General features: G+C 37.1%; 1 protein-coding gene across 29 annotated transcripts in view; it reads left to right on the top strand.

Moving 5' to 3' along the window:
• Window positions 1–24167, top strand: part of MCTP1 (multiple C2 and transmembrane domain containing 1) — a 499995-nt gene that overhangs the window by 304563 nt on the left and 171265 nt on the right. For all 29 annotated transcript variants that reach the window (XM_023617967.2, XM_023617972.2, XM_023617969.2 and 26 more), the window contains 3 exons: window positions 2050–2220; window positions 5117–5247; window positions 19298–19484. In XM_023617967.2, the coding sequence (XP_023473735.1) occupies window positions 2050–2220; window positions 5117–5247; window positions 19298–19484 (489 nt within the window). The remainder of the gene's footprint in view (window positions 1–2049; window positions 2221–5116; window positions 5248–19297; window positions 19485–24167) is intronic.

The following is a 24167-nucleotide window of genomic DNA, read 5'->3' on the forward strand; positions in this document are numbered from 1 at the left end:
TGTTATATAATAAAAAGTATCATGATATCTTAGAACTAAAAAAAAGCCTTAAAGATCACTTGGTGCAATGAATTTCAAATAATTATTTTAATCTGAGAAATCCTTGGTTGAAACAAAATCTGATGTGGAAACCCAATGTGTAAAACAGATGGGAGCAGAGGGGCTGTAGCCAAAGTGGGGCCTGGAGTCCTGTGAAAGTTACAGGTGCTCATGAAACCTCTGCAGCACTCCAGAGCACACCTGCACACTGCTCTTGAAGCTCACAGGGGTGAGGGGCGTGTAGGCAAAGTCCTGCGTAGATATTAATAAGGCAGAGCCACCAAACAACGTTGTTCAGCATTTGCTGACCACCAAGACAGGGCAATATTCAATAGGATTTAGAAAGATTTCCATTGACATGTTCAAATATTGAAAGTATTGTTTTGATGAATGTAGTTTTCATGTTCCTAATAAAATCACCTTGAAATACATGACTTCTGATGATGACAGATAAAGATGGCTATGACATTACTGTGGAAAAAAGTAGAAATTCAAAGTGAGAGTGGACTTAGAGAAAATAGGCTATCACTTGATAACGTTAATGCAGAGGGAATTAGGCCGAAAATAGAGCTAATCCCTAATTTAGAAGTGGAATACTCAGAGGCTGAGAGAAATGTTGAATTTCTTCCTGAAATGGCTATAAGTGAAGACAACATGCTTGACCACACAAAAGAAACAGCAATTTTGATAGTGCTGCTTGGTTCTGAGTCCTGACTGAAAAGTTTTTAACACTTTGACCACTTTCTCTGGCTTGTTTTATGTACTATTTAGTTCACAGAGATTATGTGGCCATTTTTAGTAGATTTGCTAATTTTAAAAAATTCTTATTTTGTTCACTGACTTGAGTATTGTGACTTAGAATTGAGCGTAATAAAAGTCATTAAAGAAAATGTTCAAATACTAGAATGAGAAATAAATCCTGAGACACACCTGCCGATTTAAATCACATATGTAATTTAAAAAATTTGTGATGCAAGTTTCAGGCATAAGCAAGACATCTCCGGTGAGCATATTGATTTTGTTTTCTGTTCTGTGGTACCTTAAATAGTTCTTTAGTGAGCTAAAACTCAGTTATCTCCTAATGTGGCAATAAAAACTTTTTAAATTGTCTGAATAAAACTTGCAACTAATCTCACAACTAAAAACCACCTGTAAAATCCATTTGTAACATGAAAAAAAAAAGATTTTCAAAAACCATAAGTAATTAAAAAATATCACAATGTGGATGAGACCTTTGATATTTATAATATTTATTTTATACATATTTTGACAGGCATATTTGATGCATATGCAAACTTTCTCTAATATTCTCATAATTTTATGAGTTGAAAAACTAGACTTTATTTTGAGCACTCGCCTCTTTTACACAACTTTAAATTTATCATGAAATAGCTTTATATTTTCAATAGTTTTATAATTAATAATCCATAAATTTTTATTTATTTATTTTTAGTGAGGAAGATTGGCCCTAAACTAAAATCTGTTGCCAATCTTCTTCTTTTTACTTGAGGAAGATTGTCACTGAGCTAACATCTGTGCCAGTCTTCCTCCATTTTGTATGGGGGACACTGCCTCAGCATGGCTTGGTGAGCGGTGTGTAGGTCCGTGCCTCAGATCCAACCTGGGAACCCCTGGCAGCAGAGGCTGAGCCGGAACTCAACCACTGTGCCACCAAGCCCGCCCCTATTTTTGTTTTTAAAAATCGTAACTGCCTGGCGGCCCAGTGTTTCGTCGGTTCGAATCCTGGGCGCGGACATGGCACTGCTTGTCAGACCACGCTGAGGCAGCGTCCCACATGCCACAACTAGAGGAACCCACAACGAAGAATACACAACTATGTACCGGGGGGCTTTGGGGAGAAAAAGGAAAAAATAAAAAAATCTTTAAAAAAAAAAATCGTAAATGCCTATTTTTTATTTTTGAAAAACTATTACAGGGCAAAGGGTAATGCCAAATAAGGTATTTAGGTTTAGAACACAATAAGCTAACTCTGTTTTCCTTTGCCAAAAGTTTCAGACCCAAAGTTTGCGTCTGTCAGATGCGCACAGAAAATCACATCTTTGGAGAGGAATCGTCAGCATCACCTTGATTGAGGGGAGAGACCTCAAGGCGATGGATTCAAACGGGTTGAGTGACCCCTACGTGAAGTTCCGGCTTGGGCATCAGAAATACAAAAGCAAGGTGAGCATACCTCTCTTGTGTTCCCGGCACTATTTGGAGGGCAGCGCTTGCATTACGCTTTGGGAGAAGCAAACACTAGATACTTATTAAAATGCTGAAAAGAACTTCTTTGAACATCATGTCAGCAAAAAAGACCAACAATTGTACTGCATTTCTTACTTTATGTGCTATGTGACCTCGGGTAAACTACTTGACTTCTCTGTCTCAATTTCTTGCTCTATAACCCAGGAATAATAGCAAGAACTCTCTCTTTAAAAAGGTGGGGGTGGGTGGGGGGAGAGGGGGCGTGGCTAGAACAAACCTAAGTAGATGCCGCAGAGAAAGCGCTCAGAGTGTTGGCTGCTATTATTATTACAACCAGGACTAGCATCAGTACTACAAATAGCATTATTTTACATACCATAGAAATCTTTGTACGTTACTCTGAGCTATTTTATTCAGACTGACTTGCACCAATGCAGACTGCCAAGTTTTTTAAAATTCATTTCAAAAACAGAGGGCCAAATTCCTGCTGCCACCACCAGCAGGGTGCCATGGGGCAAGTTACTTTGCCCCTCCCTGCCCCAATTTCCACATCTGTAAAAATGAGAATTAAAGTAATGCCTACCTAATAAAATTATGAGAAGATGGAATGAACGTATATTATGGAAGTAAAGGGCTTGGAATACTGCCTTGCCCATAATAGATATTCAATAAATGGTAGTAGCAGAGGAAGCAGAAAGAGTAACAAGTATATTATGTAAGAACAATTATATTGGTAGTAATAATATATTAAATAATTATTTATTATCATATTACTGATGGAAATAATAATTAGTAAAGGTCATCGTTGATATTGTCATATTTGGGGCACATGTCTTATCTGTGTTGTATCCAAAACAACCTCTTTAATGGTCAGATTCTACAGCCTGTATTCACAGACAACTTGGAACAACTGATCACATCCATCTTGTATTAAAAAATTACATGCTGGGGCCAGCTCAGTGGAGTAGTGGTTAAGTTCATGCACCCCACTTCAGCGGCCCAGGGTTTGTGGGTTTGGATCCAAGGTGCAGACCTACACACTGCTCATCAAGCCATGCTGAGGCAGCGTCCCACATAAAAATAGAGAAAGATTGGCACAGATGTTAGCTCAGCAACAATCTTCCTCAAGCAAAAGAGGAAGATTGGCAACATATGTTACTCAGGGCCAATCTTCCTCACCAAAAAAAAAAAAAAAAAAAAAACCCCGCCATTCTACTTTGATAGGAATATCTTCACCTTGGCATCATCATTTGCATGAATTTTTGATAAACACCACCATAGGTTCCTTCTTGCCCAGGAGGTTTTCATCAGCACCTAAGTTAGTCAGAAATATCACAGAGCTGATTTGCTAGCAGGCAGGGAGAACTGCTAGCAGGCTGGTTGGTAACCTTACTGGGTGCCCACATGGAAGGGGAAGGCACCATTTCGGACTTAAAGGAAATCATATGGGGAAGACAATCCTAAAAAAGGAAACTGAAAAGTTAAGCTCTTTGTGGCCAAGTAAGACAGACCACTCCCCAAAATACCATAGGAGTTCATCTGAGCCCAATTACGAGATATTTGAATTATAGCATCCATCCATCCAGTGCCGTCTTTTTTTTTTCTGCCATAGAAACATATTTTAAAGAAACTACTGATTCCAAAAATAGGTACCTATGACCACTTCTATCTTGTCCTTTGCCAATTAACATCCTTTCCATGTTCTGGTAGGCTTAAAACATTACTTATTTTTATAGTTCTGCTCTTTAGGTATGAAATGTGAAACCCAGCTATGGACACGTGTCTCTCTTTGCTCTTTCTTTCCATGATCTATTGCTGATTAATTTCAGATTATGAACTTTAAAAATTGTGATTCATTTGCATTACCTTTGCACATAACATACTTCATTGCTTTCAAAGTCTTTACATCTGAAGATCTGTCTCTCATACATTAAAAAGAGAAAAGGCCACTGCATGCCCTCCTGCTAAAAAAAAGCATAAGGAAACAAATATGAATGTTATTTAACCCATAGTGAATGGAATTTTAAAACACATGCATATGGGTCATTTTATTCATTGATTTCACCGGGTGTCTTATCTGAATACTTGAAATAACAAAATTGTGTTTTGGATGAGATATCTTTGTTGTATACGTGATGTGGAGATTATACCTCCCCAAACATATATATATTCATATTAATTCACCAACATTTTTGGCATATTGTTTTGGGGAAAGAGATCTAAAGCTCTAATCAAAGCCTTGAATTAGAGTCCAGATACTAAAATGATTTGGAATGGGTCACTTAAACTCCAAGTCTCAGTTATTCCATATGTAAAATGGGAATGGTACATCAATGCTGAATTCTTAGGTGAAAGTTTGCCTGACCACTCCAGTTATTGCTTTTCCTCCTACTCCCACAGAACTTTGTTGTCTGGTTTTTTTCATGTATTCAGCTAGGAATTCCCATGTGTGTGGGGAGTAAGGAAAAAAAAGAAACTCTGGGAATCCTCATCTTCTTTTATTATGAGATGACAGACTATGAGTTATGTCTTCATGCATTAGCTGGTTATGTAAAGTAAATGCTAGTACCTGAGTGAGCTATTTCACTAATAGACGATTTGGCTTTTCTATATAATTCATATCTCTCATCTGTTAATCAAGACGATGAGGGGGTGCCTTGGTTTTCAGGACACATTCCTTAGGGTTCTTTCAGATTATATGCAGTAAAGATGCTAGAGATCTAATGACTCATTCCCATCATTTCTGGAAGCTTTTGTTCAAATCTCACACTTACATGCTTTTCTACATAGCACCTAAAATTTGATTTAATGGCTCAAGTTAAAGTTTTTTAAAGGACTGATATTGATGAGACAATAATTTTTGTTTTTCCAGATTATGCCAAAAACTTTGAATCCTCAGTGGAGGGAACAATTTGATTTTCATCTCTATGAAGAAAGAGGTGGAATCATTGATATCACCGCGTGGGACAAAGATGCTGGGAAAAGGGATGATTTTATTGGCAGGTTTGTGCAATTTGGTGTTTTTGGTTCCCTCTAGAAAGGGTGAATTTTGTTAAAAGAATATTTGGTTTAAGTTTAGTTGTTGTAATTGATCTTGACTGTTTTGAAGGAAGGGATCTTACCATGTAAGGCAATGCTTGGGTGAATTGAAAAACAGATTTGAAAACTGACCAGTAGGTGGCAGTTTTGACCAGTTGATGGACAGGCTATCCGCATTTCATATCTAAAAATTTTCTCCAGATGTCAGAGACGTGCGTAAAAGTTATGGGAGATGAGAGAGAGGAATCTCGTTAGATATAAGATACTTAAAGGAACAAAAGAGCAAATTCACAGGCTGTAAAGTGATCTGAGATAATATTACTTTTCATAAAGCATATTGTAACCATAAAGTGCATTGTTTCCTCCAACTCCCTATGAGATAGAGAATCTTTATAATCTCCTAGGAGTTCATAAATCTGTAGCAGTCCCGCGTTTTGGTGAAGGAAGCATGTAAGTGAGGCAGATCCATGTTAAACTGATGATGCAATGAAGAAAGGAGTCTTCTCAGGCTTACATGACATCTCGCCACAAAGACACGGTTATTTTGAGTGACTGAATTGTATGAATTGTTTTCTTACTTTAAAGCCTATTTTTATATTTTTTAATAATTGTATATGTGTCTTTGTAGCAAAACACCTTGAAACCTGCCAATACAGAAATAAAGCATGGTATACAGAAGAATTTGTTAGTTTAGAAAATTCTTTCTTCATTGTAGTTCACATGAATTCCAAGTCTCTAAACATATAGCCTAAAGAAATGCGTGCATATTAATAATAATAAAGGGAATTTCATGCTAGAAAAGCAAGAAGAAGAATCCAACCCAACATATTTATCTGTCTTTTTGTTATTCTGATTTATATATTTTAAACAATGAGTTTCTTCATAGGATTATAAAGTGAGAGGTCAAAGATTAGCTTCAGTTAACCTTTAATATTTTACGTATAAAATGAAATGGGAAAAACACCACTGTAATCTAATATACTATGTTACATTTCAATCCTTTTTAAAGGACAGGCCTTCGTTGCATATTTTTTCCCTCTGGTAAAACACTATTTTCAGAGTTTTCTTAAAGTTCTACCTTGTTCTTTTTGGGATATGCCACCAGTTTAAGTAGCAGCATACATCCATTAATACCCTGAATATATATCATTATAATTATAAGTCTATATTTCTGTCTTCTCGATATGCTATGAACTCTTTCAAGTAGCTACTGTCTAGCTATTCCCTGCATAATTAATTTTTCATAATTTACAGCAGTATTAGCTGTATTTGGTGATCAAAAGATAATCAGAATGACTGTCGTGTATAACTTGCTACCTCAGTCTCATTACTTTATATTCAAACAATCTTATACTGGTAAAATGGTGAAGTAATTGGTAAAATGTACTGGCTTACTATGCTTCTAGGTCCATATCACATGAAGTACTTCTTATGCCTTTTTCTATTTTTCTCCTCAGTGATAGCTATCCTTTTATGTATTTTTTCTTTCTTTGAAAAGAATTTCCAAATTTGGAAATCATGAAAATTCTTCAGCCCATTTGGTACTGACCTTTCCCTTTTCCTCACTGATAACATTATGAATTCTTCAAGGGCATGCCTCATAACATTACAGAAATGGTTGGCAGAGAGATGGACCTGTTATCTCCCTTCACCTTGTTTCTACGAATTTGTCCACATTTTGGCAAATTTTGAAAGAACAGTGACAACTGGCTGGTCTGAAGATCATAAGGATTGCTAGAGATAGCTGGAGGAGCTAAGAAATTCTTAAGAAGTTTGGAAAAAGAGAGAAATCCATTTTGGGAGCTTCTGGGTTAGTGAACACATGGAGGCGCTGGGAGAGTGGCTGCCCTGAGAAGGCCTGGAAGCTCCATGCCCCTTCACTCATACCTTGCCCTGTGCATCTCTTCCATCTGGCCATTCCTGAGGTGTATCCTTTTATAAGAAACTAATAATCTAGTTGAAAGTGGATCCTCCCTTCTTACTTTTTCTAGCCATTGGAGGTGTTTACCACCCACATATAGTTTCTGGTGAGGGCTTGGCCTGGATTGCTGGGTGAGTTATTTATGCTAATGACTATTACACAGGAGAACCCAGCCAGCAGAATCAAGGGGCCCTGGGCTCCATCCCCCTCATTGTCTTGATGGGCACAACTGTGTGCTCTGCTTCTTGGTTGGATTAAAGCTGGCTTGAGCAGTGAGTCTAAATGCTACCATTAAAGAATTATAGGGGTTTTTAAAACTGTCATTCATTTTGAATGACTTATTTTCATTTCCAATTGCATTTTTTTTCTAAATATAATAAAAACTTTTCTGGCATTAGCCTCACTAAGAAAAAAAGTCTATTTTGGTCACATGCTAAACATAATTGCTTATGAAAGCAATTTGAGCCAAAAAATTTTACAGTAAATAAGAGCACAGGTGTAGACAAGATGACTCCTAGGACAGCTTTTCAGTATTAAACTACTTTACACAGTAAAGGGAATTATTGCTGAATTATGAGATAATCAGAGATGAACAATAGAAACTTGTTGTACACTCTGCTAATTTAACCAAGATGGCCATTGCAGAAAAAGGAAATGACGGTGGTAAATCATCATTTCAAATCTATTCCATGCCAGATAGCACCAGAAACTCTAGATATCGAACTTTATGTTTGTTAAATTGTGCTTTAAACACATCCTGCCTGTGAAAAAACAGTATGCTATTATACATAAGTGGCAGGCCAGTAAAGTTGCTTGTGTTTATGTGAAGGTTATGTGGTGACAGTGGAAATAATGCAGATTATAATAGAATTCTTTGGTTCCTAGAATAGTTTAGAAAAGAACTAACTTAACTTCCAATAAAGTTTGAGTTAAGACTAAAATAACAGGAGTGAAACTGTCATCATGGTCTTCTGTCTTCTTTCGCAAGTTATCGTTGCAACATTCTACATCTGTGTAAATTTTTTATTTATTTGTTTTTATTGAAATATATTTGACATATAACATATAAATTTAAGGTGTATAACATGTTTATTTGGTACATTTATATCTCGTATTATGATTGCCATTGTAGCTATAGTGAGCACCTCTATCATGTCACGTAGTTATCACTTTTTTGTAGAATAATTAAGATATGTCTGTATTAACTTAAAAATTAGAGACTATTCCATGAATTGGCTGGTGAGTAAATTTAAAGTTTGCCATAGAGGGGAATACTGTCCCTTCAATGCCTAATAACTCTTTGTAATGATGCTGCCTAAATTCACTCCCACCTTTAAGAACACTGTATGGATTAGATTCTCGACAAGGACTAGCTTATTGTGTTATAGTTTTGTTATTGTCTGCTTTATTTTTTAGTTTTGGTCACATATAATGGTTTTTGAAAATGAATTTTGTAAAGGTACACTCAATAATTGGGCTTTGTTTTTTCTTTTTTTCACAATAAAGACAAGACTGGCTATGAATGCAAGAGCCACTTGCAAATCTGGAGTGTCGATAGAGTGAAAACCATTTCAACACTGAACATTACCCACACCCATTCATAGTTGAACCCATACAGTCAGGCTTTTGCCCCCAACAATCCACCAAAACTGCTCTTATCAAGACCCCCTGTGATCACCAAGTTGTTAAATCCAATGGCCAGTTTTCAACCTTCATCTTCCCTGAGCCAGCAGCAGTGCTGGACTTGGCTGATTGCTTTTTTGCCTTAAAACAAGTTTTTTTACTTGGTTTCCAAGACACCAGATTCTTTGTTTTCCTTTTACCTCATCTTATGCTCTTTCTTGGTCTCTTTTGCAGATTTCTCTTCATCTGCCTCCTGTTTTAGTTCTGGAGAAGCTCAGAGCTCACTCCTTGTGTATCTTCTCTGTCCACAGCTGCTCCCATGCTGACTTCATCTTCTCTTGTGCTTTCCAAGCCATCTAAGATGGGCAATGATGAACATACAGCTCCATGCCATAACTCTTCTCTGAGCTTCAGATTCCCATATCCAGCTACCTCCTTCATGTCACCGCCTGAATGTCTAAGAGGCCTCTCCTATTTAGTAGGTCAAAGCCAAACTTCTGACTCCCAGCGCCCAACATCTGCTCTTCCTTCGGGATTCTCCTTTGTTTGTTGCTAAAAGCAAAAATCTTAGTACTTTTTGATTCCTTTCTTTCTCTCACTCTCATCAAATTCGTCAGCAACCAGCTCAGTTTTCCTTCAAAATATAATCAGAATTCACTCTTCTCATCATCTGGATCATTGTGATTCTGATTGAAGTCATCCTCAGCTTTCATGTGGACCATAGCCAGAGCCTCCTGTTCTTCCTTCCACACAATATTAATAAAACAATTCAACTCCTCTACTCAGAGCCCTTCAATTTTTTCCATCTTAATGTGGGTAAAACCAAAGTCCTTTCAGTGGCTTATAATGCCTTCCTGATCTGGCCTGGTGACCCCTCTGCCCTGAAATACTGCTCTCCTGTCCCTCCCTCTCTCCACACTGTTCCAGCTTCTTTGCTGTTCCTCAAGCACAGCAGGCACTCTCCCACCGCAGGACCTTTCCCTCCTTCTGTGACACTCTTTCTTCAGGCGTCCACCCACCTTCTTCTTTACCTTCTTTAGGCCTGTGCACAAATGTCAGGTCAGGGAGCATCCATACCAACCTTATTCAAAATGGAAATCCTCTTTTCTTGATGTTCGCTTTCCCCATCCTGCTATGTTTTTCTCCGTTAATGTAATCACCATTTGGCATCTGCTGCATTTCACTTACTTATGTTATTGTTTATTTCCCTTCACCATGGCGGCAGGAGTTTTTGAGTGTTTTGTTCTTTGGGACATCCTCAATGCCTAGAAAAGTATCTGCCATGTAACAGGTGCTCAGTAAATATTTGCTGGATTTTTTAAATACCTGAAGCTTGATTTAATACTAGAAATTATGGTTCTTCCTTCTCTAAATAAATACAAAATTTGACACCAAGTGTTAACGCAAAGGCTCTTAGAACAAGAAGCCTTAGTAGAAGGTACAAAGTTTCAGTATAATTGAGGAAAGATATTTGTATATAATTCAAAAGAGGAGAATTAATGACTTAAAGCATAAAGGTATCTGAGTGATCTTTATATTTTAAAAATACTGAATTATTGTATTTGAAAAAAAAATAGCCCATGTATTCACCAAGATACTTATATCATAACTTTTTCATTATTATGATCTCTAGGGAGTTAATGCCATTTGGTGGTTAAATTTTAAACAAAAGTAAATTTACCATGAATGGAAAGAAACAGTAATAATAATGCATTAGAACTTATCAGGCACTATTACATACATTAGCTCAGCATTAGGGGATAAAAATGGTGATGCCTATCATGCCAATTTTGCAGATGCAAAAAGTGAGGCATAAGGAGGTGTAGAGGTTGCTCAGCTGGTATGAGACTGGGGTGATTTATCTGAGACTCAGATCCAGGACTCCTAACTCTAAAGTCCATGCTCCTTCCACCTCAGTCTTGTTTTCAGTATGTTCTGAAGCCACTAAGTGCTCAACAAGTTGCCAAGTAGTCAGTGAACCAACTTGGGTGGTGTCCACCAGACTGCAGTTTGGAACAACAAATTTCACCTGTTGCTGAACTGCAAATTTCAAGTGAAGGTGAAATAATATTAATCTGCGTGTAATTATTTAACTTTCTGATCACCTGCATTTTGGCAGGCAAGACGGACTGCCACCTTTACGATAATCAGCTAATAAATCCTCATGATTGTTACACTTTTATGCAGAGCAGTAATCTGAACAAATTGGCTGCTGACAGCTGCGGTAAATTGCCAAGAATGAGTGCTGTCAGAGAACAAGTTGTTTTTATGAACGTGCAGAATAAGTAAATCCCGTGTCAAGCGATTTTATTCAGTTGGAGTAATTTGCAATCCAATATAGCAAGATTTATAGCATTATTTATTAGTGTGCAAAATGCTTGTTTATCTTTAAAGTGGCGTTGATTTGGGGTACATATATTTTAGGTTGGTGAATTGCTGCTGGGTTTATTCGTCGCATTGTTATCAGGGCCGAGGCTGCCCATGACAGCAAAATGCTACAGGTATAAGCTTGAGTAAAGAGCTCTATTTCAACAAAATTTTTATTAATGATATATGATAAGAAAAACCTGTTTCAAATGGGCAAGTTCTGGACAAAGAACAAATACCTTCAAATTCTACAATCATAAAAATAAATCTACAACTCTGTGTTTAATGATGAGAGTGTGTATGGGATGCATAGATTCGCATGTATGTGTGTTCAGATGGGGTGGGGCAGATGGGGAAACAGCCTTTGACACTGGATAGTAACCAAATTAATGTTTTCTTAAGGTTGAAGGCCAACGCATTTGAGTATTTGACATTCTACAGGTTCTGATTTTCAGTGTTTCTTTGTCTGATACCAGTACTACGAGTCTTTTACTTCCTACATAAGTAAGAGCAGGAGCCATCTTGCTGCATTATTAATTTAAAAGCACAAAGAGAGCTAGTCAGGAAATCCTAAACTGAAGAGAGTTTTAAATGAAATCACTATATTCACCATTATTTCCTACTAAGGAATGTGTGAAATATTTCATTAGGAAGATAGACAATATTTAAGTAAAAATGGAGTGTGTCATCCAGTCTTCTCTTAGTTTTTCACAAATCAACGTAAGCCAAATATAAGATTTTAATCCATTTTCTTTCATGAGTTACTATTTTTTCTTCTAAAGATTATCTTAGTAAGTTTGTACTCACTTCAATATTTCTTATATGATGGGCAAATTTTCCAAAGACACTTCTGTGCACCACCATGTGTATATTAAATCATTTGCCTTCAAGTCAATGAATGGGAAATTTCACAAGTTTGCAGAAGGACACTCTGATAAAGGAATCTCCCCAAAGACAGTTGAACAGTGACAACTTCTGACAACAGAAAGGTAATAACAGCATTAGCATTTTGTAATGTCAGAGATGGTGTAAAAACTTCTGCGTAATCACAAAACTTGAAAACACTTTAGGGTTACATATTGAATTCTTTAAAATGCAAAGAGTCCAAGGAATTATGTATTATATAGATTTATCGTAGAAGATTTTATAATATATCTCATTAGTTTTACCAATATAAATTTCTCATATATTAAGAACTCACAAAAGCATTCATAATTTTATTTTAAATTTGGTTATAATTATGTAAAATATGTGTTTTTAAAAATTATCCCCACAAAAGACATTCTATAGAGGCTTGTCTTCCTATTCTGAAGGCTGCACTTTTAAATGTCTTGCTAATCATGATGGCCTCATAATATCACTAGCTAATACTTCAAGACACAATATGCACTTAGAAGTTCATTGTTAAAGACAGTAGACATAAGTTTCTATTGCAAATATTCTTCTTGACAATTTTGGATTGTTTTGGCTGAATTCTTGCTAGATCAGATTATACCACTACCAGCTTGTAAATCAGAATGTGGCTGACATAGAGCTCAGCTAGGAGGAGAAGTGTCAGCTCTGCATATTCTTGTTTATCATTCTCTTCACTTGTGCTTGTTCAATTAGCATTATCTTCAATCCACAGTTTCTTTACTGGGATCTGTTAAAGCCAATTGTCCATTTTGTGAGGATTAGTTCAGTTAAAACTAGATTATATAATCCGTAAATCCACTTAATAGGGCGTATATGAACAGCAAGTCAGTGAGAGCAAGGCAGCAAGTATGGGGGCCACTGTCACCCACTCCACATTATGTATCTTTCCTCTTCCCTCAAAATACTTGCAGGCCATGTGTGCCATAACTGATGGATGGGCCATCTGTGCTAATGCATATATTGAATATTTAGAAAGCTTGATTCCTGTCCTATTTTTAAGTTTAAAAACATCCAAATGGTCCTAACATTTACTTCCTGCACCCCAGCATACTCACGTAAACACACGTATACATCGATGGTGCCAATGCCAAGACTGTTTCAGCTAGGTGGAAATACCATTGGTCTCTTGTTCAGGCATGGCAGGTGGAAAGGCAGGGGAGAAAAAAGGTGAGAAGAATACTGAAATTTTTCTCTTTGAACTCCTAGGAGAAAATATCACCAAATAAATGTGACATATTCCTTTCACGTGGCTAAATAAATGCATATAATCTTTTAAAAGTGCAAAGAACTTCAAGCTTTGATACGGAAGTTGGGAAATGTGCTTTGAGTTCTTGTCATCACTTAATTTCTCTGAGCCTCAGTAGCCCCATTTGTGAAATGAAAGAAAGTAGCTCTGAAATCTCCTTCAGTTTTGAGTCTGTTTTGACTCTTCTGTTGACCGATTGATGAGTTGGGTTTACCACAGATAGTAAGTTTTTAAATTTTCCAATATCAAACCAAAGTATATGTGATAATAAAACTACATACTATATTTACATAGCACTTTCAACTTTTCAAAATACTTTTTCATCTATTATTGCTGTATTCTTCCAACTCTATGTAAAGAGAAGAGACAGTTCTTTAAAATTTCCATTTGATAAAGGAGGAAAGCTGATGCACAAGTAGTCTAAATAACTTGCTTAATCTCACAATACTAAAGAGTAATTGAGCTTGATTAAAACTTCGGTGTTCTGAACCTCTTGCCATGGACTCCCAAGCCAAATAACTTTGTTCAAAGGAACACACTGTGTCTGTGGTAGTCCTGGCAATAATCTGAGAAACTAGGCTTAGAAAGGGCTGAATCCCCAAAATCTAACAGAGGCCTGATACATAAGGCACTTAATAAATAGCTGGTGAATTAACTAATTAATGAGTGAATGAAATGAGTGTTGGAAAGAAATCAAACCACTGTCCACGGAGACAATATAGGAGTGGTAGAATGATCACATTACATGCCAGTCCTGGCTCTGCCACTGTCACCATGGGTAAATTTTTGGCCTCTTTGAACCTCTGTCTTCTTGTCCGTAAGTACTTTAATACTTATAGAGCACCAACTATATTCCAGATGCTGTGCTAGGTGCCTACCCTTGAGGCATCTCAGGATATTGACAGAGAAAGACAACTGCAGGTTATTTCAATGAGAATTAGTAAATATTAACCGAGCAAAGATAGGTAGGTACATCATCTCAGGCAGCAGTGTTGCCTTGTCCAATCACAAAGAAACAGGTGAGCCCTAGCATGGATGGTGGGAGAAGTACAATCTGTCTGGAATGACTTAAGTAGTAAGTGTGAGTTGGTGAGTGACATATAAGCTAATGGTAGGCCATGGAGGGCACCACTGCCTTGCTAAGGAAATTTCATAGGTAGTAGGAAGCCAGAGGAGGTCCATGGTCAGGTTTGGGTTTTAGACATCTGTAACTGAGGGAATTGAATTGTATCAACGGTTTTTGCCTTAGCCCAGGTTCCCTAGGAAACAGAGTTTGAGGTTAAGATTAAGTGCTGGTACTTTACTGGGAGGTACAATCCAAGGCACTCAGAGTAAGAAAGAAAGAATATGAGGCAGAGAAGACTAGGAAGAAATGCAAGATGATGTGTTACTGGGCTGGCCACTGTTTCCTGTTTTCAGAGACACAGCTGGTTGCCCGGCAGGTGCACCAACTTGGCCTCATGTGGACAGGCAATATGAAGAGTGATGCTTTGGAACAGTTTGTGAAAGGGAGGAAGGCGTAGGGAGTTATTTTCCCATCTCCTATTCCATCGATTTAAGTTTATCCCAAAGGGACAACTTCTGCCTTACTTCATGCAGCATCTTTGGCAGTTGATCATGGAGCCAGATCCCATACTGTACAGTGTGGTTTTCATCCAAGTGCAGAAGTAGCCTTAGAAGCCAGAAACTTGGGGCATGTGTCAGTTAGCCTAGATGCACAGTGGCAGGTAAGGGGAGTGCAGGCCTTTGGGGCAAATGAAAGTTCAGCCAGTCCTAGTGGAAGACCTATGAGGGCCCAGGCACAACCGATTGGTCATGGGGGAGGGATGAAGAGCAGCCCCTTGGGAAAGTACAGCCAAAGTCGAAGTTGAGGCAAAGCAGGCGGCTGAGAACCTAGAAGACCATGGCTCCAGGAGACATTAGAGAGTGTATAAGATGTGTCCAATAAGTTTTCAAACCGTACTTGTGGAACCCCAATATAAAACAGATGTAAAAGGAGCTGTTCTTTGAACTAAAGAGGACAGTCCACACTCCATTTTTTTTTCACCCCCCATGGTGACATTTAGGGCACCCCTAGTGCTCCTTGGGAGACAATTTGAATTAGATTATCTGCCTTCTGGCACCAACATTCAGACTTTCTTGGGGGTTGGGTGTTAGTAATACATCTGAGGAATAATATTGCCTGTTAAGATCAATTTGTTCTCTTTGTTTTTGGTTGTGGAATTGCAAAGAAAGGAAGATGCAAACAAGTGTAAACATGGATAAAGTTATAACAAATTATGGACTTTGGGTTTTTGAGAATTTTAAGTCCATCTAGTTCAATTACTTCATAATGCAGACAATAAAACTGGAATTCAAGAGGATACGTTGTCTTGGAAAAGGTCACACGACTAATTAGTGACAGATGGAGGGCTAGACCCAGGGGAATCTGACTCTCAACCCTGGGCTCTGCTTCCTGTGAATGTATTTTGGAGTTTATGAATTTGCTTCAATATTTTAAAAATTTTGCATTTTCATTTTGATATCAATATAAAATCATTAATTTTATGCCTATTTTGAACCATCTGGGTGACTACATACTACTTCTATACCCAAATTATAGTGAATCCTTCCTTTGTTCAGGACATGACAGTACAGGCAAGCCAGATACAAGTGAATCTGCCTGTCAGGCTGCTATAACAGAGTATCATAGACTGGGTGGCTTACAAACCACAGACATTTATTTCTCACAGTTCTGGAGGCTGGGAAGTCCAAGATCAAGATGCCAGCCGATTCAGTGTCTGGTTTCCTGCTTCATGGATTGCCATCTTTTCTTTGTGTCTTCACATGGCAGAAGGGGTGAGGGATCTCTCTGGGACCTCTTTTATGAGGGCACTAATCCCATTCATGAGGGCTCCACCCTCATGACCTAATCACCTCTCAAAGTCCTTACTTCTTAATACCATCACATTGGCCATTAGGTTTCAATATATGCAGTTGAGGGACGTACAAACTTTCAAATCATAGCACTGGCTCATAGCGATTAGTACTGAATTCACTTTGCAGTAGGCTGTTTTGCAGCAGTTCCATTTGTTTACCTATTTATTCAACAGCAGCAAATGGATAGTGAAGGCTTTTTCTCTACCAAATTCCACCAGTAATTTGATTTGGTACCCATTTAATGCAGATATCAGTGATACTAACTTTATCCTCAAATTAACAAGAAAATTTTCTTAGTTATCAGGTGACATTTCATTTAAAATGCCATCTGAGGATTACTCCTGAGCAGAGTTTTTAGATGAATAGGAGATCTGAATAAACTTAACTAGCAAAAGGAAGCTTGAAGTCTTTAATATTCTCTTGTCCAAAACATTTGTATCAATAGGTATTTTCTACATTAGAATTAGTAAAGTCAAAATTCTGAAACATTAAGTATGGGACAGGACCTGAGGCTATTTCTATGAGTATACCCAATACTGAAAATTTAGTTGCAGCAAAAAAGCATTATCTTCTCAGTAGATTTATAGTGTTAATTTAAATTTTATTAGTTTGTTGGTTTTTAAAATTCAATTTTTAAAGTTTTCTTAGTTTATCATCTTATCAGAGCAATAATTTACAGCCTTCTTCCCTAGTTTATTTATACATATATATTAAAAGCATAAAAATAACATAATTCTATACTTGAAAACTGAGATAATCCTTTCTGTTAAAAACAAGTCCAGATATTATTCAGTTTAAGAACCACTGCAAACAGCACACACTTCCTCCTGGGATTCACGACTACTTGATGACAAACTGGTGAAGGAAAAAGCCTCTAACTTGCATTCCAGAGTCCCAAGTTCAGGTCCTGGCCCTACTAATAACTAACTGTATATCTCCTTTCACTCACGTAACTTCTCCAGCCCTCAGTTTTCTTATTGGCAAATTGAGGAGATTGTGAGGATCACAGATCTTTATGCCTGTTGGAACCAGGTACAGAATTGAGTGAAATAGGCCAGCTGTAAATAATAGACAGTATTGGGGACAGTAACTAACTCAGAGGACATTTGCTTGTTTTTAAAATTATTTAAATCTGAAACTTTTTTTAGCAATACAAGCAAAAACAACAAATCAATGGACCAGAGTAGAGACGAAAGTTGCCAGTTTGGAATTGCTGGACCAGATCATCTGTAGAGTACCTTCCCCGTCTCTAAAGCGTTAAATGCAATGACTAACGTAAATGAGGAGTAGACTAACCTTTACGTGACTAGTGCAAAATGGTAATAGGAATAGAAGGAAATTCTCCAGCAGGGTTCAACATGTTTTAGCGTTCTAAGAGTGAGGCAGTGTCGTACAAAAGACAAAGGCAAGGACCGGACTGGGAAATGCGTCATCAAAGTGAGTGAAAGAACCTTCTTGGTTCCAACTTTATCCAACTAACAGTACTGTCTGAATTGTAACCCCCGTTCATTTCTTTAGTGTCGTACTCCCAACCTAGTCCAAAGATTCATTCACATTCAACAAAGTACAGGCTAGGCACTGTGCCAGATGCTGGAAAGATCTGTAGAAAATCATATTCACGTTTTTCCTTTTTATTAGGGAATATATTTGACTGGTTGATTTTTCACTATGGCTTTGTTTTCCCTCAATTTGTTCCAGGTGTTACTAATGAGAACTTAATTCCAATTAAAATTAGACTATTAGATAAGGCATTTGATATGTTTTCTCATCCTTTAGCGTTTGAGGAGTCAGGATGAGAGTATTTTGGGATGGATGTTGTGTTTGCAGAAACAATGAGGTTATTGGACATACATCTAACTTTGGGAAAATGTTTTCCAGAGTTAGTATAGACCCTAATTTCCTGCTCTCCCATTAGTTAGCATTTAGCGCACACAGACTTTCTATCACTGACCAGGGTGTTTCCTTTCTTTTTCATTTCTGGCATCTATATTCCTCTTCTTCACAATTGTTTCTAGTCCTGGCCATCTCTCATGTCATTTTTGATAGGCAAAATTAAAATGTAAATGTCAGACTTTAGTTCCATTTCTAAAATCACACACTAAAGAGATGTTTGAACCCCACTATAAGCATTGAGGTCCTACTCATAGGAGTATAATTCAAAAGCAAAACAATAAACAAAAAGAGTGAAGAATAAAAAGGAGCAAAACTTGAATCTTTCCCTGTTAGCTGACCACCCTGTTGATGAGATGTTACCTCATTTATTTTCATAATTGGCTACTTCCTGTTTTAAATGCCTTTTATTCAGATCCGCCCCTTTTCTCTCAGCTTATTGGCCTTCTAGTTACCACAGTAGCTGTCTCTTCCAAATCAATTGACATTTTTATGAAAAGAGTTTGTGAGGTGTTGGGCTCTGAGAGAGTGGCCTATCAAAACCTCTCTCAGGACAACTCTGGTATGTAACACTTGAGCTATAATGTTGTCAGAAGATTTGTTGGTTTTTATTTAGATGTATGCAGTGTTTTATGAATAAATTGGTGGGTTTTAAAAATGTAAAACTTACGGCATCTCCCTAGTACCTACTCTCTTCACTGCTTGATAACATTTATGAATGAGGGAAAAATACCCATTGTTTTCAAAGTGTCACAAAAATTCAGATTCTCAGCAGTTTGCTTCTCTAGAAAGCGCACATTAGTCTTTCTGTAAGCAGAGCCCCACTGACCTAGGCCATCTAGGGATTGGAAATCTCTGCCGATTTATGAATATGGTGACGATGGGTAGTAATCAGATTAGATAAACTCCTTCTTTATATCTCATAGGAAATAAGCAATTCAAAATAATGTGAATTATTCTGTCTGAATTTTGTGAAGAAAGTCAGCTGACAGGAAACATATATTCTTCCAGTGGTCCAAACAGTATTTCTATTGATTTCTTTTTCACATAGCTCTGAGTAGTCTGCACTTCCACGGTTTGATGTGACAAAAAAAAAAAAAAGCCACTTGCTAATTCAAAACATTTGTTTCTAGGTGCCAGGTTGACCTGTCGGCCCTCAGTAGGGAACAGACACACAAGTTGGAGTTGCAGCTGGAAGAGGGTGAGGGACGCCTGGTTCTGCTGGTCACCCTGACAGCTTCGGCCACGGTCAGTATCTCTGACCTCTCCGTCAGCTCCCTGGAGGACCAGAAAGAACGGGAGGAAATATTAAAGAGATATGTAAGTATGTAACCCTCCTCCTTCGGGGTCATGTGTGACTAGATGAGCTTGTAAATAATTTACCTGGAGTGACAGAAGTATATCTGAACAGCTGACAGGTGAATCAGCAGAAGCAGAAAGCTGGGCAGATGCAGATGCCACGCATATCTCTGCAGAAGCTCTGCATTACCTACAGATGTCAAGACGCCTGGACTCTTCTAGAGTCTCTTCCAGAGCAAGATCTAGATTCTGAGATTCTCCTCGATGATTTTATCATGCAGCAGAATTATCATGCAGGGAAACTTCTCATAAAGGAAAATTACTTTAAAATTAATTCATTGAATCTTTGTCATTGCGATTGAGATTTCTTTGTCTTTCCAACTTTGAAATGGAGTTAATGGCACTTACATTGAATAGTAGCTTGGTAACTAGAGGGTATTCACAAAAGTAATTTTTATTTTCAACTGCCTAGAAAAGTCTCACTTTATTCCTTTAATTTTTTTGATTGAATGTGAAATAAAGTTAAAAGGAAACCGCCTTACCTTTTGATCAAATGTAAAGTGATAGGGTGGAATAGTGAGTCGCTAAAATAAGTAGCCTTCTCAAATTTTACCAAACCAAAATATTCACAACCGAATCTACCTATTTCCCAGCATCCTCACACTATGCATTTCCCACCATGTAGTTTTCTTGCATCAACAGAGAGGGGAGCTCTTACTCCACCATTCTCTCAATGGAGGCTCGAAAAAGTGAATGCCTCAGTACCCATGAAGCTGGGAAAAAAGCTTTTCCACTTAAAATTACAAAGCTTGTATTGTACAATGCTGCCAGGTGTTTAGAAGGTCCTCTAGATACTCAGCCGTGAAACCAAACTCTGAATAACAAAGAACTGCTTAATTTTTTTTTTAGATTTAAAAATATTCCTATTTGCTGACTGACATCCTTTCAATAACTGAATTTAATAAAGATGTACCTTATCAGGCTGTGCAGATAACATGAAGTGCTGGTACTAATGCTCTACAATATTCTTCAAACAGATTAGCAGGATGTGCGCTTCAGCAAATTTATTCTGGCTATCTCCACTGAATCAGCTGTCTGCTAATGCTTGTACAACTCATCCACCAATGGTGTTATCATAAACAGTTTAATAGAGGTGACTTAGCAAGGCTAAATAGTATATATATTTTTAACCACCTAAGAGTCTAAGGTATTATGTGGCATTTCTAATATCTAATTGCAATTATGAAGATTATTTCACATTTTGGTACCCACCAAAACATATCCTCCTGTTACCAGAAGTGAGCCTCATGAATTAAAACTATTTTAAGGGAATTAATGGATACATTAATATAAAAATTTTTCTAGGTATTATAACACTGTATTTGATGGATTAATATTTGATACTATCCCATATATTACAATGATACTGCAGGCTAGGTAATTAGAAATAATCCAACTATTATTGATTTTTTTTTTTTTTTTCTTTTTGCTGGATGGGCTTCCTTAAATCAGCCATTTCCCTTCAGAATTTGAATATTTATTTCCACACCTTCTTTCAAATATTAATTATTATTTCAACACAATGTAAAATATTATGTGAGTGTCCCAGCTAATTCTCAGATTGTATTCTGCTCAATATATTAAAAAGTGAACCATGTTTAAATATTCTTGTTTTTAGACCTAAATTTCAAGCATAGGCTTCTATCTCCCTCAAGGGATGTATGTGCTAAGAAGCTACTGTATGCAACATAGCACATATGTTATAATTACTCATATCAATACAGGGACACAGACCTGTATTTTAGGTCAGCGTGTTTCCTTTTTATTATACAGATTATGAAATAAATGAATGCTGTATCATGTCTGAAATACTTCTTGTTTTGGAGAAATATATAAAAGAGGTTATGTGGAGAATTATTTATATATTTTCCTGTGAGGACATGTGTAGTTTTTAAAGTTTAGGTTAAACTTAAGAATTTGATCTGGCACTGGCCGTGGCGAGGAAAGTGACTGAAGTGCCCTGCTCTCATATGAGAGAGCCCTGAAAAGGCTCCATTGCTGCCATTCAGCTGTTCACTGCGAAGCCTTGGAGCCCCACAAATTCAACAGACATTACTGTGTGAGCCATTATTTGATCACCACATTCTGAAAAGATGGCTAATTCCATTTTTCTTTTTTTTCTTCTTTTGGGGGGAGGAAAGCGGGGAAGGTCAATAGGGGGCGGGTAGTAATGGGTAGTAGACCAAGAGCGATTGTATGACCTTTTCAGAATGGGTGTGCTGAACCCTTGCTCCCCCTTGTCACAGTTTAAAAACCAGAGGAGCTAGTTTAGAGAAGAAGTTGTTAGCATTCCATTTTTATTATGACATTTCACAGTCATCTGATTTAATGTCCCTTGACCGGATTGTCCACCGTGAGACGATGGGCTTGAAATGTTATTTAGAGCATTGATAAAAGGTGAGCGGTTCTAAGATGACAGCGAGTCATAAGGCTGGTGGTGTGACATTAATTTTCTCCATAACAGAGATGGAATAAGACGTCACGGTGACAAGCTGTCAATCAGCTCTGGCCCCTCAGAGCATCTCGATGCCATAGGATGGGGTATTGCCTCTCCCGTAATAGAGCTGAACTGAGATGCTCTCCCTGACAGCTGCTGCAGCCATAGAGAAAATATATTATACAGCCTTTCATTAAAAAAATAAAGAGGACTCCTCTCCAGAGCATTTCAATCTTTTCCCATCTATTGAGGGCTGAAAGGATTCACAGCAAATCATAGATTCCTCTGCTATGGAAATTTCTGGCTTCAGAAGCCATCTAGGTTTTGAGGCTTTCTAAAATAACCGTAAATAACAAGGCAGGAATACTTTTTGATGAAGCATTACTTAAAGTTATATTTTTAAACTGATATATTTAAGTTTTTTGCTTTTTTTGGAGTTCGTATTATAATCGATGTGTCACTGGCCTAAACAGTTGAAGTTTGCAGTAAATTACTGAGTGTCAGCTGACTTGAGGAAATGAAACCTTCAAACAATAATTACCCCTCCAAATGGGAAGCAGAACATCAGAGCTGAAGCACCAGAAGCCATACGTCTGTGCAATGAGGTTACCAGTATGAAACGATTCTCAAACCTGAGGAGTGGTGATATTTACTTTAGTCACAATGAAACTTCGTTTAAATTGCTCCTGAAAATTAAAGGACAGGAATCTTTTGATAAAACTCTTCTCCATCCTTAGGATAGGAGACGTAGCTGGTTTAAAATACTCAGTAAGCTCTGAGATAAGAAGTAGCTTCCCAAACCCGATGTTACTACACTAGAAAGACAACGTACTTACAAACCTCTGAATTATAATACTGCTGTCTGAAGTGCCCACTGTTAAACCCTTAATTTATAGGACTTTAAATGGAAAGAAAAATGCATTTTTACTGAACCCTGTCATCTGGATAGTTTAAACAGATTTTTAGTGATAAACAACTGTTTAAAAACAATGAAAGATTAAGAGTTAGTCCTTGTGCTAAACACTTCTTTTTAAAAGTTAGGCTATGAACTTACACATCTATCTGAATTTCCTCCTCTCAATATACCAAGGTCATAGCTTCAGTGTAAACAATGATTAGTCACACGGGACTGATAAAGTTAATATCACAGTGAGCTTTGACCTGTCAGTATTCTCACATTGTTAATACAAGGATAGGAATGTTCTCTTACTCTAGTAACATTTTAATAAATAACTTTATTATGCAAAAGTATATGTCCTTGGTCTTAAAGCACTTTAAAGATTATGAAAAAGAAGTGCCTTTGATTTACTGAGTAGAAATGCTGATCTTGTCATAAGAAAAATGTTATGAAGTGTAAATAAACAAATGCATATCACTATTCCATAGGTTCATTTTACTCTCTAATTATTTGTGCTCATTAATTAGAGTTCCAAATTATTGTATCGGTATCCCTCTTTTAATTCCTGGAGGTCCTACGCTTATTAAATTGCTACCATTATTAATTTATGAAATTAAATAGGTTTCATCTTTTGGATCTGGTTCTTCTATCAAAATTTCTATACTGCTACTTCTATACATACTATAATGGCAAATAAAATTTAAGAAAAATTACTCATCACTTTTGAATTTATTTTTAGCGATCAATTTGATTCATTTTAGAATATTATGTGTCTTTTACCTAAAAGGTTTATGGAAATTCATAAGTCTTTTAAATTAAATATTAGAAAATAGTCTTTCGATATTGTAACCCTCATCTAGCACATGCAATTTCCAAAACTCACCAAGAAGAAAATAGCAGAAAAAATAGTTAATTAATGTTGACTTTCTTACTCCTAATGTCTGAAGTACATGACATAGCCAGTAACTTAAGATTCGATATTAAGAATTATTAGTCTCCAAACCATCCTACTCACATATGAAAGATTTCTTGGAGTCCTTTGGTAAAGGAAATTGAAGGAAGAAAGCAGACATATCCTATTCTATTATTTATTGTTCACAATCTACTGATAATTATTTATGGAGAAGAAATGTAGTATTTTTAATTCTTTCAAAAAACCTACTAATATAGCAACAACTATCTACATAAATGTGTGTGTCTGTGTATGTGTACATTCATGACGGTGAAAGGGTAATTTGTGTTGAAGAACCAGAGCCATCCCTTTGAATCACTTAGGCAGCATCCTGAGATCAACCGTGAAACTTAGTAT

Source organism: Equus caballus, chromosome 14 (genome assembly GCF_041296265.1).
Source record: "Equus caballus isolate H_3958 breed thoroughbred chromosome 14, TB-T2T, whole genome shotgun sequence".
Lineage (NCBI taxonomy): Eukaryota > Metazoa > Chordata > Mammalia > Perissodactyla > Equidae > Equus > Equus caballus.